The sequence below is a fragment of the Leucopleurus acutus genome, assembly GCF_964270905.1.
Source record: "Leucopleurus acutus genome assembly, chromosome: 7".
NCBI classification, from domain to species: domain Eukaryota; kingdom Metazoa; phylum Chordata; class Mammalia; order Artiodactyla; family Delphinidae; genus Leucopleurus; species Leucopleurus acutus.
This window is the reverse complement of record NC_139150.1, coordinates 22,647,375-22,668,399: the sequence shown is the minus strand read 5'-3', so window position 1 is coordinate 22,668,399 and position 21,025 is coordinate 22,647,375. Positions and strand designations below refer to the sequence as shown.

General features: G+C 39.4%; 1 protein-coding gene across 6 annotated transcripts in view; it reads left to right on the top strand.

Annotated features, from left to right (window-relative positions):
• The window catches only part of MUSK (muscle associated receptor tyrosine kinase), a gene marked incomplete at its 5' end in the record, with an annotated part of 91,871 nt that overhangs the window by 51,604 nt on the left and 19,242 nt on the right, over positions 1 to 21,025 (top strand). For 4 of the 6 annotated variants that reach the window (XM_082842804.1, XM_082842803.1, XM_082842802.1 and 1 more), the window contains 2 exons: positions 3,963 to 4,087; positions 10,816 to 10,975. In XM_082842804.1, the coding sequence (XP_082698930.1) occupies positions 3,963 to 4,087; positions 10,816 to 10,975 (285 nt within the window). Of the gene's footprint in view, positions 1 to 3,962; positions 4,088 to 10,815; positions 10,976 to 20,820; positions 20,828 to 21,025 lie in introns of all 6 variants that reach the window. The other 2 variants (XM_082842806.1, XM_082842805.1) reach the window with 1 other exon arrangement.

Genomic DNA, 21,025 nt, shown 5'->3' with positions numbered 1-21,025 from the left:
CCAGTGCGGACAGCCTCTGTCTTCTAGTCTTTCTTGACACTTCCTTCTGACCCATCCAGCATTTTGCAACTTTTTAATTTTCCATTTCACCTTGGAGCCTTGTTTTTCTGGAACTCCAACAGAGGTGCAGCCTTCACCCCTACTTTAAGAAGGCAGTTTTAGCTCTCACCGCCAGGCTCTCAGGACTGGCTCCATAATTTGTGGACCAGGTGCCAATGACATTGAGGGCCCCTAGTTCAAAAATCACTTATAATTTCAAGACACAGGCAGCAGAAAAGTAAACGAAGCATGGGCCCCTCTAAGCATGGTGCCCTGGGGGACTACACAGGTCACTCGCTCTTGGAGCTGACCCTGCTGACCACCATAATGACTGCTATTCCTCTTGCTATGGAATTTTTCAGGTTATAACTATTGCCTGCTAGGGAAAATTTTCCCTGAGTCCCACATTTTGTTTCAGTTTGGAATCATCCCCCACAGAGCTCTGATCTAAAACTGTTGTGGTTATTTCTGAACTCTTAGGACTGACACCTCTGACAAACGTTTTTCCTCAGAACCTTACCCTTCTTCAGGTTTTAGGTTTTCCAGTACCTTATGCTATTTCAATGGCAAAAGAGGTATGTGTCCCATTGCATGTTTCTCTGGAGCTGTAGAGTAAGCTCTACTGCAATTTTTAAACTTTTTAATGTTAAAACATTTCAATCTTACAAAAAAGTAGATACAGTAATATATTAATAGTAAACTCCCGTGTTCCCATCACCCAACAGCAACAGTGATCAATAGTCTACCATTTTTGTTTTATCTAACCCAGTACCAGTTTATTGCTGCTGGCTTATTTTAAAGCAAATCCCAGACATGGATTCAATCAGTCCGTATGTACTTTAAGGCTTTTTAACGCAGTCACATTACCATTTTCATTACCCCATCCATCCCAGCTAGCACTAATTTCTTAATACCATTTACTACCAGGACAGTGCAATTGTTATTTGATTGTCTCAAAAAACTTCTTTTTACATCTGATTTGTTGCATGAGAATTCACACATTACATTTAGGGCTATGCCTCTTAAGCCCTTCTCAATCTATAATAGTTCCCTCTTTTTCTTTTTTTCCCCAATGTTATTTATTTGGTGAGGAAACAACATAACTTGCCTTGTTCAGTTGTCTATATTTGGGATATGATAGAATTGTATCCTTATAATGTTGTTTAACATGTTCCTCAATCCTCTATTCTTTCGTATATTGGTAATTCGACCCCAGGACTTACTTAAAATCAGGCTCAATTTTGTGTTTATTTGGGGCAAGGGGGAAAATTCAGCTTCCTTTTAAACATTAAATCCACTTCTTTTTTTTCTTTAACATTTTTGCCTTGAAGTTGGCATCTTCCTTCCTTTCTCTTTCTCCTGGCTTTAGGGTCCAACATGTGTATTTCTAGCATGCTCTTCTAGATTCCACCTCTTAGAGTCCTCAATATCAAAAGATAGAAAGGTGAGTTCAGTGATGTTGAGCATTCTTCATGTGTTTGTTGGCAATCTGTATATCTTTGGAGAAGTGTCTATTTAGGTCAGAAATGCAAAGGAAAACCACAATGAGGTATCACCTCACACTGGTCAGAATGGCCATCATCAAAAAATCTACAAACAATAAATGCTGGAGAGGGTGTGGAGAAAAGGGAACCCTCTTGCACTGTTGGTGGGAATGTGAATTGATACAGCCACTATGGGAACCGTATGGAGGTTCCTTAAAAAACTAAAAATAGAACTACCATATGACCCAGCAATACCACTACTGGGCCTATACCCTGAGAAAACCATAATTCAAAAGGGCACGTGCACCCCAATGTTCACTGCAGCTCTATTTACAATAGCCAGGACATGGAAGCTGCCTAAGTGTCCATCGACAGACGAATGGATAAAGAAGATGTGGCACATATATACAGTGGAATATTACTCAGCCATAAAAAGAAATGAAATTGAGTTATTTGTAGTGAGGTGGATGGACCTAGAGACTGTCATACACAGTGAAGTAAGTCAGAAAGAGAAAAACAAATACCGTATGCTAACACATATATATGGAATCTAAAAAAACAAATGATTCTGATGAACCTAGGGGCAGGACAGGAATAAAGACACAGATGTAGAAAATGGACTTGAGGACAGGGGGAGGGGAAAGGGTAAGCTGAGACAAAGTGAGAGAGTGGCATGGACATATATACACTACCAAATGTAAAATAGATAGCTATTGGGAAGCAGCTGCATAGCACGGGGAGATCAGCTTGGTGCTCCGTGACCACCTAGAGGGGTGGGATAGGGAGGGTGGGAGGGAGGCTCAAGAGGGAGGGGATATTGGGATATATGTATACATATAGCTGATTCACTTTGTTATACAGCAGAAACTAACACAACAGTGTAAAGCAATTATACTCCAATAAAGATGTTTAAAAAAAAGAAGATGATCAATAGATTGTGGGTGTTCGATTCTTGTGGTTAAGGACAAAATTTATATTTTCCTCAAATTTATTATGTTCTAAAATATGATCAGAAAATACAAGGTCCAATTGCCATCTCTCTCTAAAAAAAAAAGAAAGGTGAGTTTGACAACTGTCAAACAAATCATATCCTCCTATATCTCCTTGAATTATGTAACCCTTTTAAACAGGTATTCAAAAATCAGAGTAACTTCTAATACAGCTGAATTTGATCTAGCCCTGGCCTGTACATCTCCTATCTAGTATATACTATCTCTTCTGTACTTTCCTTTCGAATACAGACTCCACAGATTTCGCAGTTTTAGAAGAACTAAGCATCAAAGCCTGGTGTTAATTGGAATTTCATAGTCTAATATTATGTTCTGTCTTTAAGTCCCAGAAAACAAAAGGCAAAAGCAAAAAAAAAAAAAAAAAATCATGTTTGCAGTAAATGGGCAATTAAAAGGATTCCATAATGGTTTAAAGAACACTGGATTTGAAGTCAGAGGAGTTGAACTCAGGTTTCTCACCCATCAGTTTTATTACTTTGGGGAAGAAACTTAAATGACCTGGGATTTGGTTCCTACATCTATTTAATAAGAGGAGAAATCTAGTTGATCTCTGAAGTCTCTTCCAAGATTAGTGATTTTGCGATTCTAAGTACCCTTCAATTTATTGTACATTCTAAACCTCATCTCCACTCTTCAATTAAAGGTAAAATTTCTTTTCACACCAAAAGAACTTCCTCTTACCTAGTTAGTGGGGATTCAGGCTCAGAAAAGAATATAAATCACCCATTCTCCTGCCCACTTTTGTCTAAAATATTCCTTTTCTTTTTGACCCTGTATGCTCATCTAACTCTCTGAAAAGTTTGACAGATTTTATCTGTCCTCCCACTATGATACAGTTGAAGATGTAAAGCATTAATTAATTATTTCATTAATTCAATTAAATATTATTACTTTGGTAGGCACTCTCCTAGGTACTGAGCAAAACAGGCAAGGGTTTTCGTTGCTGAGGACTCTCGGTCTACTGCGGGGATACAGACAATAGACAAAAAAATAAATAACTTCAGATAGGGGTAAGGTCTATAAAGACAATGAAACAGGATGATGAAAAAGCAAATGGGGGGAAGGTTAGACTTTACGTTGGGTGGTCAAGGAGGCCCTTTCTGAGAAAGTGTCACTTAAACAGAGACTTAGATGATACAAGGAAACCACGACATGAAGATCTATGGGATGAGTGCTCTAGGCTGAAGGATGGCATGGACATCTCTTAAGTTGGGAACAAGCTTGGTGTATTCCGGAGTGGTGAAAAGCATAGGGTCATAGCATAAATGGCTTAGAAGCCAGGGCACAGTATTTGATATTACCCTTAAGACAGAGGGAACATGGAAGATCCTTCACAGGAGAACATGATCTGATTTGCATTTCTTAAAGACCACTCCAGCTTGACTATTCCCTGTAGGAGAGTCACTCACCACTTCTGTTTTCCTAACAGTTTTTGCCAGAATCCTGCGGCCTCCTGAATCCCACAATGTCACCTTTGGTTCCTTTGTGACCCTGCGCTGTACAGCAACAGGCATCCCTGTCCCCACCATCACCTGGATTGAAAATGGAAACGCTGTGAGTGCCAACTGTATGGAAACTTGTCTGGGGAAGACGCACTGGTGGTGAATTTCAGGGCAGAACACTTATTTGTAGAGTTACCTTGACCTCTGTCATTGGTCCCACCTGCACCTCCATTTTTCAAAGCCTTCCAATATTTTCATCCTAGAAGTCACTGACTTAGAGACTGAACTCCATAGGTTTACTTCTTTCCTTGTATCATGGGGATAGTAGAAAGTCAAATTCATTCTTTATGCTTTTGTGTAAAAGGGAAGTGGTATTAATTCCTTCCCACACAAAACTCATCAATTTAAGAATTAGTCCACTGTTGGAGCCTACTTTGATGAAAAGTAATCCAGAATTAGAACCCATGTCTGTTAGTGCAACAGAATTTTCTTTTCATTTCTAATACTGGTAATAATAACTAACATATAGTATGTGGTTGCTATGACCAGGCCCTGTTCTAAGCACTTTACATAGAAACATTCATTTATTCATTCTACAAATATTATTGAGCATCTCCTGGGCATCAGGCATTATTCTAGACATTGTGGATACAGGCACAAACAAAACAGGTAAAGTTTCCTGCCCTCAACTTGCTTACATTGTGATGGGGAAAAACAAACAATAAAATAAGCAGATGGGAGAATCTATAGTCTATGTGCACAGTGTCAAATGCCATGGAGAAAAATAAAGCAGGAAAGTGAGAAAATACAATCTCAGGAGAAAGATTCCATTTTCAATAAAGTGGTCAGAGAAGCCTTATTAAGATGGAGATACTTGAGCAAAGATCTGAAAGAGCTGAAGGAGGAGGCTATGTAGATAATGCGGGGATGATAACCGGGCAAAGTCACTGAGATAAAGGTGCACCTGGTATGTCAGAGCAACAGCAAGTAGGTCAGTGTGGCTAGAGGTGAGTGAGCAAAGAGGAAAGAGGTAAGGGGTGTGCATAGGGGTTGTAGATCCTACAGGCTTATATAGGTCAATTGATACAATTTGGCTTTATTTGAGTGAGACGGGATGCCATTGTAGGTCTGTTTCTGTCGTCTGTTTTCCTGCTGACTCTTTCATTGTGTTTTGTTTCCTTGTGTGCCTAGTTATCTTTGACTACCTGCTGTTCATTGTTTTGAGGAAAAAAAAATGTCAGGGATTAATTTGAGGTCTAGACAAAGGTTCTTTTCTCCAGAGAATTTTTGTTTGTTTCTGCTAGGGACCAGGGGCTACTACTAATCTTAGACTGCCTTAAACTTGTTATAGTAAAGTAACTTGTAGTCTTGTTCTTCTTCAGCTCTCGAATTAAATTTTAGATGCCATTTAAAATTCACATCTTATTTGGCAGTATGTTTTGTGGCTTTTCTGTGAAGCTGTAGGAGTTGTCTTAAGCCTCTCCAAGTAGTGTAAAGAGATGCCCTAAGAAAACTGGGTAACTGACAATATGACTTTATTAATTTGTCTTAAACTCTGTGAAAACAGTTAATACAGAAAATGGAAAGACATAGGCTTTTAAAAAAGTCAGTGTTTTCAAAAGGCTCCTTTGAGTTTAGAACTGGAACATATATGATTATTCTCTGTTGGAGTTGAGGAGTAATAAAAAAAAAAGCCAATGGTTAGAGTTAGTTTTGGTCTTATTGAGACTCCAACTTCATCTTTCAAGATGTGATTCACAAAAAACAGAAAGCAAAATGGATTCTTCGGCAGAGATTCTAAAACAGGAATAAAATAAATGAATGGTAACTTTCTTCCAGGAAGAAAGCAAAAGGACATCTGCAGTTCTCTTGGTCAGAGAGAGTGTTATTCTTACAGCCAAGTTTTTTTTTTTTTTTACATCTTTATTAGAGTATAATTGCTTTACAATGGTGTGTTAGTTTCTGCTTTATAACAAAGTGAATCAGTTATACATATATATATGTTCCCTTATCTCTTCCCTCCTGCGTCTCCCTCCCTCCCACCCTCCCTATCCCACCCCTCTAGGTGGTCACAAAGCACCGAGCTGATCTCCCTGTGCTACGTGGCTGCTTCCCACTAGCTATCTACCTTACATTTGGTAGTGTATATATGTCCATGCCTCTCTCTCGCTTTGTCACAGCCAAGTTTTGTTCTTGGTGCTACTATCCAAGTCCAAATAGAAATCGAGATGACTGCCCCGTGCTGATGCAAATCACAGGAACTGGAGGCAACTGCAGGCATTTAGTAAATGTTGGACAAGTAGCCAACCAGAAAAGTCTATTGAGGAGAACAGGGAAGGGCCACAGACCTGGTATCATTCTGGGTGGGCAGGATTAAGACAAATGCAGAGTTGGGAGATATTTGACACAGAATAAAACAGAATTTGAACTGTGGCTTTTCACTAACTATAAGCCAGTGAACTAACTTCATAACACACTACCAAGTACAAACGAGTACTTTAAAAGATGTGAATGCTCCTTTTCTCCCCCTCCATGAACATGCCAAAAACGAAAACCCTGAATGAGTACAGCCAAAGAACAAGAGAAGAGCAAGCAACTTACCCCAAAGCCATCAAGAATTCTTTTGCTTTCTTCCTATGGAAATATCATTCATTTTTCATGAAAATTTGTAGTCTTAGATGAACTCAGAGTGAGCAGTAATATCACTTTTGTTTTACAACGTTGGAAATAATAGTTTGGTGGGGCTATAGCAGAGGTTACTTTTCTAAAAGAAAATATCCTTATATTTTGATAAACAGATTTATTTAAAGTTATACCCATCTATTTATTATTTTGGCATTCAAATAAAAAACGTAGAAAATTTGCACATCTCTCTTGCTTTGTCCAATCCATATAGTTCCTAAAATATGTTAAAAGCTGAATCATTTTAACTTATTAGAAGAATTTTATAAAATAAATAGCCAAATCATCTGTGTTGAAGATTGTGGTTTTTGAATTTCCTTAAAGGGAGACTCACCTATACATTATATGTATTTTTTTAAATTTATATGTTTATTTATTTTGGGCTACGTTGGGTCTTCCTTGCTGCGTGCAGGCTTTCTCTAGTTGCGGCGAGCAGGGGCTACTCTTCGTTGTGGTGCGCAGGCTGCTCATTGCAGTGGCTTCTCTTGTTGCAGAGCACGGGCTCTAGGCGCGTGGGCTTCAGTAGTTGTGGCACGAGGGCTCAGTAGTTGTGGCTCGTGGGCTCTAGAGAGCAGGATCAGTAGTTGTGGCACACGGGCTTAGTTGCTCCACGGCACGTGGGATCTTCCCAGACCAGGGCTCGAACCCATGTCCCCTGCATTAGCAGGCAGACTCCCAACCACCGCACTACCAGGGATGTCCCTATACATATTTTTAAGAGGCAATTTTTTGGTTTAAAGGACATGAGCTTTGGAAACATCTCTCACTAACTGGGTAAACCAAGATAATTACATATATCAAGTGGAATATATTAAGTGGACTATTTCAGCAGCTAGATCGAAAGAGGTCAATATTCATAGCTATGTTGATCAAAAACAGCATGGGAAATTTTCTCAATTGTTCCTTTTTCTATGATGCATAGACAGACATTATTACAACTCCCTAAACATGGACCGTATTGGGCCACATCCTAAAGGTCCCTGAGACAATCCTAGCCAGCTGGGACTATTTGCAAGACAAGGTCATAGAAGCCAGAATGCCATTCAGAGGTTTCTCTATGTTGAGGTCAAATCATGATGAAGTTGTGGGATTATCCATAACTCGGGATAGATTCTCTCCAAACAGCATTATTAATATATTAACGATATGTAAAAAATATTCCACCTATATTGCCTCGCTCAGAAGGCTTTTACATACGTTCAATCAGGTGGGAACTAATATGCCTATTTAATAGAGTTCCTGTTCGATGCCCTCATTTGAGGTCACTGTCTCAATACCACACACAGAGCAGAGAGCTGTTTATCCAGCTCTTTCAGATCAGTATGCCTGGGTGACTTGGAGAAATACCATATTTACTGTAATACCAGATAGAGTCACCTCAATTAAGTCCTCAGCTTTGCCTCAGCATACCTTGGTCAAAGCTCCCAGGAATAAGCTGAACTCACCATTTTGAGCTTTTAAACCTGAAGAACAAAACGATCAAAACGCAGGGCAAAGGGCTGTTTTGAATTTTAGGTCATCAAAAATACTAAACTGTTGGTCAGGCTGCTCCATGAAGAAAGAAAAACAAATTCAAACGATGACTAACAAGGCCTGCTGTGCGTGAGTCACAAACTGAATCAAGCCAGGCCTCTGGAAACAGGAGGAAAAGCTCTTAGGAATCACATCATAATCAGGCAATGAGCCTCAGGACTTGCTGGTCTACTCGTTGAACTATGTCAGCACCTGGATGATGTCCAGGAGAAGAGAGGTCAGGCGGTTTAAAACTCACTTCTCTTTCCTCCCAAGACTGTTTTCAGTGACCTTGAGGAGTGACTTTCTTAGGTGTGAACATGAAAATTGTGGGAGTTTAGTCAGCATTTGGGGGATTACTCGTTTCTGAGTTGTCTCCCAGGCACTGACGGTACAGATCTACTTCTTGAAAGAGGGAATGAACTTTGCAAAGGAGGAAGGTTCTACGGATTTCACATATATAAACTGGAAAGGGATTATATTTATAAACAAAATATGCTGAGAGCGTAAGGCATACTGACTGACAGAGGTTGGAGGTCTTTAGCTTTTTTTCTCATTGTTGCTTTGTATTAAAATTCAGGGAGAGTCCAAAATTGTATTTCACCAACAAGCACCTACCACATAGCACAGGGAACTCTAATCAATATTCTGTAATAATATGGGAAAAGAATCTGAAAAAGAATGAATATATGTATATGTATAACTGAATCACTTTGCTATACACCGGAAACTAACAGAACATTGTAAATCAACTATACTCCAATAAATTTTTTTAAAAATTACATTTCAAACTGTTCAATCCTTTCCATCTAACTTGGACACTCAAATCCATGAGAACGTGCACCTCTGATAAATATGACAATGATGAATTCGGTTTGAATTCCCAACTGCATGTATGTCTCTTAAAGATATTTTTCTCTCTGCCTTGTCAATTTCTCATAGAGTCCAGCCTGCTTATCTGGGGAAAATGCCACAATACTTGATCTGACCTGGGATGTTTCCCCAGTTAAGGTAAAGTGATGCTCACGTAAACCAGTGTTCCTCATAAGGAGACTAATAGCGCAGGTAAAGAATAAAAAGACAAAGAAGCTAAGTGAACAAACTTTCACTGCCTAGTCGCTACAGAGAGTGCTGGGATCTGCGGCCAGCCAGCCACCTGGCAGCAGAAGGATGGAAAGTTGGTCTCACCTCAGGGCTTCCCTCCCCCTTGCTGGTCTAACTGTGAAATCTTCCCTCATGTGAAACAGTAAAATAACTGGCTCCAAGTTTTTCATTCTCTTCTAGACAGAAAGATCTCTTTCAAGGCCACCATGGTACTCATCCCTACTCCTCCAAGATAAGGTTAAGGTAAAACCATCAGCTAATTCCTTGATTGTCATTCCATTCACACTTCCCTCAAACCAGCATTTTCCCCTCATATAAGCAACGATAATTAAACAATAATTATTGGAAAGATGGTAGAGTGCTTACGAAAACAGTGAAGAAACAACCACCAGTTTAACAAGTGCCACCACTTTAACAATGACATTTAAGTCAGACATTTGTTTTGCTCATGGTTGATTTGAGGTTCTTACTACTGTTCTTGTTTTCTAGTAAGTCTATTCTGTTTTCTAGGACTAGGGAAGGCACTAAAGCATAATGATGAAAAGCACAGGCTTTGGGATCAGACAAACTAGGGTGTAAATTGGAACTCTGCAACCCAGTAGAATGTGCTAGACAGCTGTCTTTCTCACAGAGTTGAATGCTGACAGCTAATAAGCATTTACATAAATTAACCTGTCAATTATGTGCTAATATGGCATTGATAGCCCGGCTCTTTGAGGACATTTGACTTTCTGATTTAAGTAATGAGGCAGAAACAGAATTGGCTTTACAACCATTTTCTCCTGATAACCATTCACTATTTGATGTGCATTTATGGGGAACTGAACAGGAATTATGAAAATAAGCCCAAAACTCTATAACCTCTCATAATTGACTCTATCTTCAAGACAGAGAGACATATCTTGGAGGATCCACACAGTATATCCTTTCCTACTTTGCATTAGTTATCTATTGTTGTATCACAGACATCCCAAAGCCTAATGGCTTAAAACAATAACCATTTGTTAATGATCAAGTCTGTGGGTCAACCAGATGGTTTTCCTGATTTGGGCTAGGACTGCCTGCTCTTGCTGATCTAGCTCCTGTGATTGGCAGGTTGACTGGGAGCTGATTGGTCTAGAATGGCCTTACTCATATATCTGGGTGATATTATTGGCTCCCAGCTGGATCAGTGAGGATGACTGAGCTATATGTGCCTCATCCTCCAGCAGGCTAGCTTTGGCTTGTTCACAGGAGGTCTAAGAGCAACAAGAAAGCAAGCCACAATGTGCAAGAACTTTGTAAGTCTCTGTGTCTTTCTAAAACATGTCACAAGCCAATCAAGATTCAAAGCATGGAGAAAGATGCCACCTCTTGAGGGAAGAGCAACAAAGTCACATTGCAAGGTCATGGGCATATGGAGAGAAAAGTTGTTGGCAAGTTTTGCAATCTACCACATGCCTTTTGATCGTAATCCTTATCCTTTTTCTTTCCAGGCAACTGATACAGCATATTAGAAATCCTTGACCTAATTCTATCTTCTTTTTCCCCCGACTCCACCAGGTTTCTTCTGGATCCATTCAAGAAAGTGTGAAAGACCGAGTAATTGACTCAAGACTGCAGCTGTTTATCACCAAGCCAGGACTCTACACATGCATAGCTACTAATAAGCATGGAGAGAAATTCAGTACTGCAAAGGCTGCGGCCACCATCAGTCTAGCAGGTAGGATGGATTTTCACAATTGCATTGCTCCAGGAGAGGAGAGAGTTGGCACTATTCCACAATATCTTTCACTGGGGAAAATCTTTTTTTTTTTTTTAATCTCTTACTCCAGTCCCATTTGGGATATTTCTTCCTCCATAGGGACTCCAGAGGTTGACCTAGATAATTGATTTTGGCTAATTTGTTGCTTCAAAAACTAGATCCACAAATACCTGCCCAAGTGATGGGTAACAGCTTCCAGGAGTTCATTTCTTTTTCTTTCATTTTCTTTTCTTCCCTTTCTTCTTCTTTTATTCTTCCCTTCCTCCCTCCCTCCCTCCTTCCTTCCTTCCCTCCTTTCATCCTTCGTTCCTTTCTTCCTCCCTCCCTCCCTCCCATTCTTTTTCATTCCTTTTCCTCCCCTCTTTTTTCCCTTCCTCTTCTTTGTTTCTTGGGGTTAATCAAACTTTCCAAGGCTCTAAAGAGGAAGTTGGCAGATATTTAACATGGTTGTGCCAGTTTCTGCATGGCTACATTTTGAGGGCATTTTTACTTATGAATATGTGATCTACCTTATGGTCTTTCCCCTTCCTGTTTCATGCAAGTGATAGCAGGACCTACAGGTATTTTCAAGGAAAAGGGCTGACACATGGATTTCTAGGATACTTGTGTTGAGTTATAAAGGTTTATTTTTAAAACTTAAATGTCCCAAAGGCTTCTGAGAACATTTGTGGAATTCCTAGAGATGGAAATAATCCCTGTATCAGGAAATGCCTGGCATGATAATATTCATAGCATGTCTACTGTCCAAGGGTCAGCAGAGAGATGCTTGGCCTCACATGTAAGGCAAGCACTGGTAGAACCTGTGCCCAGGGCCAGCTCCGCAGAGCCTACTATTTCTTATTACAGTGCCACTTCTTAGATCTTCCCTGATGGGGAAATTTCCAGTAATGTTTGCGATTTTTTAGCATGAGGTGAATAATGACACAGAGAGATACAAAGGGAGCACTGGACAAGGCTGGCCCTCTGAGGCATGCCCATGAAGGAAAGAGATTTCAAAACCAAGGATCCCTTCTGCCTTCTCCTCCAAGGATACATCTGCCTACAGTATCTTGAGACATCATATCAGTTATTTGAGAATTTCCACTGATGGGAAGTCATTTTCCCAGAGAAGAGTGAGATTCTTAAAAGTAAATTCAACTCAGTTTAACAAATAATAATAAAATGATTACTATTCACATAGCACTTTGTTGTTTACGAAGCACCCTTACATGCATTTATTAAATACACTGGGCTCAGTCCATTGCGTTAGGTAGAGGATGCAAACTTAATTAACGAATGGGATCATTAGCAATGGAGTCCCAGTTTTATAGGGACTCTCAACCTAAAAAGGAAGTCCATCGGTCACAGACATTATGGCACAGACTATGTTTTATGCAGCAGCACAAAGTACAACAGCAGACACAAGACAGAGTTTAAGGGAATCCTTGGGAAAGAGATGCCATTTGAGGTAGAGATGACAAGGTCGAAATGAGTTCAGAAAATAGCAAGTCATGATGGAGACTGAGAATGAGGTGGAGGATGGGAAGAAAGGTTTGAAATGTGAGCTCTAGCTGGGTTATGAAGAGCCTCAGTAGGTTGACTATTCTTCAATCAATGGGAAGTCATTTAATTTTTTTAGAGAAGGCAAGCAATATGATCAGATATATTCTTTATCAAATCGACAGATGTCAGGTGTCAAAAGATGGGGAGGCATGGCATGCAGATAGGAGACTATTCCAGGAGTCTGGGAAAGTCATGAAGGTCTGAACAACAACAGTGACAATTGGTAAAGAGAGAACAGGGGAGATGTGTGAAACCTACCAGGAGAGAAACGATAGGATTTGAAAGTGTTTGAATGTGGTAGAAGGAGTTCAGATGTGTCTGAGATTTTGAGGAAAGCGTCTAGGACAAATAATAACAGATAAAAGAACATGAGGAGGTTCAAGAGATAATAAAACAATTAAATTTTTGATGCTTTTTAATTACTTGGAATGATTCTCACTATCTTATGTTTTATTTGATATTTGATCAAGACCCAGTGTTAAATACATAAATATATATTTATATAACCTATATCTATATATTTACAAAGTGTGTGTATGTGTGTTTGTGTGTGCAGAGAGAAGGAGAAACATTTACGTATGAATTCTCAAATCCAAGAAAATAGATTGATCTAATCTAGCTTAGATTAGAATCACCTCCACTGGCTAGAAGAGAAAAATTAATGTTGCTAATCTGAAGAGAGTCTCATTTCAGGTAATTATTCAGTCATTCAAAGATCAATTTCCTGCCACGTTTCTTCCTCCCCTTTCTCCTTGTATCTCTTCCCTACGTGGAAAGAGAGAAGGAGTCTTGGATTTATGCAGTGGTGTCCTCTGGATCCGCCCTGGTATTTGGTAAAGTCTACAGCTAGAGAACTAGTGATCTCATCTCTTGGCTTGGTTGGGACCCAGAGGACCTCCCTGTCTGGCTCAGCCCCACTGAGGCTCTTCCTGTAGCAGCACAACCCTCTACATCTCAGTCAAATCCTTCATCGAGCCCCTCTCTAGAGTCTACTCTGCAACGTCTGCACATAGGTCACCCTGGCTCTCCCTACAATACCAGATATACTAAAAATCCAAGTCAGCTCCTTCCTTATCCCTCATGCAGCCTGAAGCAACTTCTGGATCACTTTCATGTTACACAAAATCCAAAAGAGATTCACACCTACCAACTCAGTTCTGCTGTCTACCCAACCATGTCATGCTACCATTTTTACACTAATATGGCCATCCTATGTCAGGGTAAGAGGTCCCTAAAAGGTTCTCTGCTTTTAGAGTCCCAAATAAGAAGTAGGAAAAACTCCCTCTGCTTTGGCTTTTTCCTTAATTTATCAATATACCTCTCTTCTAGGATTTTGGTCCAGAGAAAGGAATCTATAAAATGTGAATCTGAATTCTTAATTCCCTTACCTTCCACCTTTCTGCAACATACCAAGCTGAAGGAACTGGTCAGGGACTCCCTCTTTAGTGCGGTAACCTTCACAGCCCACCCATCATAAGTACAAAGACAGGTGTGAAGGCAGTGCTATGATCAATAAAAAGAAGAACCTGATAAAATGGGTTTATCTCCCCCCCCCCCCACAAAGACAGATCCGTCACATGACATGATCTCCAAGATGCTGAAAGGACTATAGAGCATAATTACCACCATAGTGTATATGGCAACATCACCCCTTTCATCCCAGTCCTAGTCCAAATGAGAACCTGATCCAACACCGTTAAGAAACAGAATATACCAACAGAGGAAGCTGTAATCCTAAAGAAAATGAAGGTATCTTCTGGTGGTAAAAAGAGCCTTAAAGTGTGGACAGGCAGCATAGAAAGGTAATGTCCCAGAATGCAGGGAGAAGTCATTAATGTTGAGAATAGACCAGAGTGAGAATGAGGGCAAAGAGCAAAGGCAGCCTGGGGGAAAATAGCAGGAGAATTTGCATGGGGAAAGGAATGGTGGGAGCAATGCGTGAGTTGGCACGTAGCAGCAGAGAGGACTGGAAGCTTGCCGCAGCAGAGGTGAACGCAGATAGGGAGCAGTGACCCCAGTAGGGGCAATAGTCATGTAGACTGAAACCAGTAATGACTTGACTTTAGCCAATGGGCCTGTAGGTAATGTATCTGAATAATAAATGTGAATCCATCTGCACATAGAAACAAAGTTACTAAAATGAGTAGAGGGACTCCCTCACGTAGCTAATTCATAAAAGGCTGCAAGGCCCTTTTGTTCATCCCCTGGTCTGTTTTTCCTGTTGGATCCCATTTACTATGAGACCTGAAGCTCCCCTACTTTTCCTAAAATTTCCTCAGGCAGATTTAATGAGGGTGTCTCATGAGTGCATTGGAATAAGACCTCTGAACCCCATGAGACACCTGCCATTTTTCTTCCTCTCCTTAAGCCGTTCTTTTCAGTCAAAGCTGCTAGATGCCTCATAAAAGTCTCCCTGCCATCACTGAGGAAACTGTCGTACTTCCCAACTCTGGGGTGCTCCCTGAACCAATATTCCATGGAAGTGAGGCCACTCTGGTGAAAAAGGGATTCATGGAACCACTTTAATTCAGAATCATTTCAAAGCACGGTCTTATGCTCTCCAGATCTCTCAGAGCTTGGTTGTGACAGTCGCTCTCTCCACTTCTGCTATAGGCATCTCTCTCCATTGGCCTCTGATGGGGCTGGCCAGAGGTCCAGAGCCCGGTGCCTCCCCTGGACATTTTGGCAATGCTTCCTTACCCCAAATTCTCCTTTCTCTCATTTCAGCCATCCCCATCCTCCCCTAGTGTTCTGTAGTCAACAGTCCCCTTTGTCACATTCTCTGTGTTTCACTTTGAAGATTTCACTCCATCTGTTTATTTACTCAACCCAGCAGGAAAACTGGAAATAGAAAAATCTGGTCTAGTGCTTAGGATTATGTCTATTGATATTGCTAGTGTCTGAAAGACAACAACAACAAAAAATAAAGATCAGCCTTCATTTTCCCAAAACTCTTCCACGTGTATGCCCAGATTCATATGTATTATTTGAGAAATGTGATATACTTCTTTCTGACTCATTTACATTTGCTGTTAGTCATCAAAAGGAGCCAGAAAAACTTTTGGAACCTCTCCCTATGAACCAGGAAGTTCCATTTCCCCTCCAGTCACAACCTCAAAAGGCTCAAGTTGCAATTTAAACTCAGCAGGATGCTGGGTTATTGGCAAGATGCCTTCTCTTTGTCATCAGCCTTGTGACAGAGACCAGCAAGACACCTCATGATCCCTGTAATGAGCATAGTCCTGGAAGAGCCAAAGGCCATCAAAATAGACACAGGTATTAAATCTACCAAACATTTAAAGAAGAATTAACACCAATTTTTATTACCCTGATACCAATGCCAGGTGAGGGCACTACAAGAAAACTAAAGGCCAATTTCCCTGATGAACATAAATGCAAAAATTCTCAACAAAATTCTAGCAAACCAAATTCAACAGCACATTAAAAGAATCACACACCATGATCAAGTGGGATTTATCTCTGAGATGTAAGGATGGTTCAACATATACAAGTCAATTAGTGTCATACACCACATTAATAGAATGAAGGATAAAAATTACATGATCCTCTCAATAGATGCAGAAAAAGCATTTGACAAAATTCAACATACATTCATAATAAAAACTCTCAGCAAATTGGATATAAGGAACATACCTCACAATAAGGGCCACATATGACAAACCCACAGCCAACATCATACTCAATGGCGAGAGGTTAAACACTTTTCCTCTAAGATCAGGCAAATGACAAGAGTGCCCATTCTCACCATTTCTATTCAACATAGTACTGGAAGTCCTGGCCCAAGCAATCAGGCAATAAAAAGAAATAAAAGGTATCCAAATTGGAAAGGAAGAAGTAAAATTCTCCTTGTTTGCAGATGATACAATCTTATATATAGAAAATCCTAAAGACTCCACCAAAATCTGTTAGAACTAATCAATGAATTAAGTTCCACATACAAAATTGACATACAGAAATCAGTTTTTTTAAAACAACAGTTTTTTTTTTAACAACAAAACATCTGAAAAAGAAGAAAACTATCCCATTTACAATAGCACCAAAAACAACAAAATACTTAGGAATAGGTTTAACCTAGGAAGAGAAAGATCTGTACGCTGAAAATTACAAGACATTGATAAGAGAAATTGAAGACACAGATAAATGGAAGATATCCTGTGTTCCTGGATCAGAAGAATTAATATTGTTAAAATGTCCACAGCACCCAAAGCTATTTGTGGATTTCATATACTCCTATTAAAACTCCTATGGCATTTTTCACAGAAATAGAACAAACAATTCAAAAACTTATATGGAAGCACAAAAGAGTCCCGATAGCCAAGCAACCCTGAGAAAGAAGAACAAAGCTGGAGGCATCACACCTCCTGATTTCAAGCTATATTACAAAGCTATAGTAATCAAATCAGTATGGGACTGGCATAAAAACAGATGCCTAGACAAATGGAACTGAATCAAGAGCCCAGAAGTAAACCCACACATATATGGTCAGTTAATTTATGACAAGGGAGCCAAGAATATACAACGGGGAAAAGACAGTCTTTTCCATAAATGGTGTTGGGAAAACTGAATAACCACATGCAAAAGAATGAAACTGGACCTCTATCTTACAACACTCACAAAAATTAACCTGAAATGAATTAAAGACTTAAACACATGACCTGAAACCATAAAACTCCTAGAAGAAAAAATAGACAGTAAGTTCCTTGACATCAGTCTTGGTGATGATTTTTTTGGATATGATACCAAAAGCATAAGCAACAAAAGTAAAAATAAACAAGTGGGACTACGCCAAACTAAAAAGCTTCTGTACAGCAAAGGAAACCATCAACAAAACTAAAAAGCAACTTATAGAATGGGAGAAAATATTTGCTAATTATATATAAGGGGTTAATATCCAAAGTATATAAAGAGCACATACAACAGCAAAAAAAACCAAACAATCTAATTTAAAAATGGACAAAGTATATGAATAGACATTTTTCCAAAGAGGACATACAGATGGCAAACAGGTACATGAAAAGGTGTTCAACATCACTATTCATCAGGGAAGTGCAAATCAAAACCACAATGAACTATCACTTCTTACCTACTAAGATGGTTATCATCAACAAAGTAAGAGTTAGCAAGTATTGGCGAGAAAGGAACCCTGACCCACTGTTGGAGGAATTGTAAATTGGTTCAGCCACTACAGAAAACAGTATGGAGCTTCTGAAAAAAATTAAAAATAGAACTACCATATGATCCAGCAAACCCACTTCTGGATATATATCCAAAGGAAATGAAAACAGGATATCAAAGAGGTATCTGCACTTTCATGTTCATTGCAGCATTATTCACAGTAGCCAAGATACGGAAACAACTTAAGTGTCTGTCAACAGAAAAATAGATAAAGAAGATGTGGTATATACATATAATGGAATATTATTCAGCCATGATAAAGAAAGAGATTTGGTCATTTGCGACAACATGGATGAAACTTGAGGGCATTGTGCTAAGTGAAATAAGTCAGTCAGAGAAAGACAAATACTGTATGATATCACTTATATGCGGAATCTGAAAAAGTCTAACTCATAGAAACAGAGTACAGTAGTGGATACCAGGGGCAGTGGGGTCGGGGAAAAGGGGAGACATTGGTCAAATGGTACAAACTTCCAGTTATAAGATGAATAAGTTCTGGAAATCTAATGTGCATCATTGGTGATTATAGTTAATACTGTATTATATACTTGAAAGTTGCTAAGAGAGTTGCATTATGTAACTGTAGCAAATCAACACCTTGTCCACCTTAAACTTACACAATGTTGAATGTCACTTATATCTTAATAAAGCTAGGAAAAATAGACACAGGGATCCAGTAGAGGAAAATCCATGTTTGTATTTCCCATTCTCAATGGCATTAATAGGTCCTTCACGAAATACTGAGGTCCAGAGTTCTTTTCTGCTTACTCAGTCTGAGGGTACAGGAATGAATCTGTGGTCACATCCCTCCTCTAACATAAGCCACTCCTCATTTTACCAACACCCCCACTGTCTGCAATGCCCCTTCTTTGGATTGACCTCAGAGTCTGGGGATTCTGGTCACTAAATTTAAAGCTCAAGTGAAAATATGTAGCATAACCAAAGCTGGGCAGTAGGGAGAAATCCGATATGTTAGTATTGGAGTTCCCCACCCTCCCAAAATTGGCCACGTATTTTTATTTTTTTAATTTTTATTGAAATATCATTGATTTACACTGTTGTATTAGCTTCCACTGTAGAGCAAAGTGATTCAGTTATATATATTCTTTTTCATATTATTTTCTATTATAGGTTATTACAAGATATTGAGTATTGTTCCCTGTGCTATACAGTAGGTCCTTGTTGGTCATCTATTTTATATATAGTAGTGTGTATATTTTAATCCCAAACTCCTAAATTATCCCTCCCCTCCTTTCCCCTTTGGTAACCATAAGTTTGTTTTCTATGTCTGTGAGTCTATTTCTGCTTTGTAAGTAAGTTCATTGGCATCATAGTTTAGATTCCACCTATAAGTGATATCATATGATATTTGTCTTTGTCTGACTTACTTCACTTAGTATGATAATCTCTAGGTCCATCCATGTTGCTGCAAAATGGCATTATTTCATTTTTTTAATGGCTGAGTAATATTCCATTGTGTATACATACCACATCTTTATTCATTCATCTCATATTTTTATTTTCTATATTTTGTGTTGATGTTTCACATTATTACAGAAAAAAATTAGAACTTTGGACTCTTATTTTGTAATCGATACAGCTGATTGAACGTACTACCATGTTTCACACTCTCTCTCATGTCTCATAGTCACACTCCCGTGTCCCCCGCAATGTTCCCCCCAGTTGTGAGACATGGGGTGATGTAGCAGGGGCACACGACTCCCTCTATCACCCAGTGTTTCAGCCATGATAGGTAGAAGTGTTCTTACCAACAAAACAGGCCCCGTCCCTTGGCATTTCATGGTGGCTTCATCTGGTTTCCAATGGATTAAAGGTGTTTGTTTTTGTTTTTAATAAAAGGGAAAGGAATAAATGACTAACAGCCAGTAGCCACACTAAATTGCTACCAGCTGTTCTGCAGCTAGGCTCAAGAGGTAAGCATTCTTTCTACAATCAGGCAGCTTTTTTATATTAGATTGGCTGCCTGTTTTAGAAGAGAGACAACATTTTATTGGCTTTTCCAGATAATGGAAAAGATACTACAAATATTGATGGCTGTTGGAAGCTTTTGAAATTTTTAAAAATCTCGTTTGGAGATAAAAGCACTTGTTTATAATCGGAGGCTCTTGGACCCCTTCCCTGCTCCCCACTCTCCCCGCCCCCGCAAAAATGAAAATGTGACTGGAGAAATTTCTGTACGAAACACATGGAAGCCTAGTGAATCATCCTTTGATTCTCTTACTATTCTTGAAAAGACTGAGCACCCTTAAACGACCTTGATTTTTTTTTTCCTCACTTGTCCTTGAAATCGAAGCCTAGCTAAGCTGAGCATCTCTTCCCAAGTTCTACGGCTGGATCCTTTGGCTCTGGTTGACCTCCACGGTATTGAATCCTCTCTTTTACATCTTAAATTGAGGGCTCTTTCATATACATAACCTTGGACTTTTCCCGTTTCAACAGGTTTCCCTGCTCAGCTGCTATTAGATTCTGCCTTTACCCATTCCAAATTATATACCTTTTTCTCTGTAAGAATTTCCTCCTGTTTCTTCCATCTGTTCTCTCCAGAAGATGTGGGGCCCCTTGTTAAAAAATTATTAAGTGTTTCAAGATGATAACCGCAGAACATTAAATTAAGCATGGGGCCCTTCTGAGTGTGGGACGCTGTGTGACCACGTGAAGCCAGTGGGTCTGTAAGAATCGCAGCTCCGCCACCCTCTTCCTGTTCAACCTCCACTTCTTGCTTTCTTGATGCAAAGTCCTTGGGTGGCCAACAGAGGGAAATTCTGACCTATGATACTGCCTGGGCTAACGAGGCCACGGTTGACTCAGCTTGAAAGGAAGAATTCAGTTCCTGGAGACATTGCATATTTTCTTACTCTCCTTCTCCAAATCTGCCTGTTAATGCAGGATCTGGCCTCCTAGCAGAAGCAGGGAACTTTTCAGAAACTTAGAGATTAGAAGAATGAAAATTATCTGTTACGAATCTTGAGATGAAAATGTACTAACTTTTGTTTCTTTTCCCCTTTAATTTGATTTCCTGTGGAAACTTCCTTTCCTGTTACTAGAATGGAGGTGAGATATTATTGTTATACCAATGTTTTGTTTCGCTTTGTTTGACATGCCATTTATTGAGTACCTATTATTCGTTGAGTACTGTAATCTTTCAGAAAACTTTCTAATTTCTAATCCTTTTAATACTCTCACAAAATGATGATGAAGATAGGCAACATCTGTTGAATACTTACTATGTATCAGGCACTGTGCTAAGAG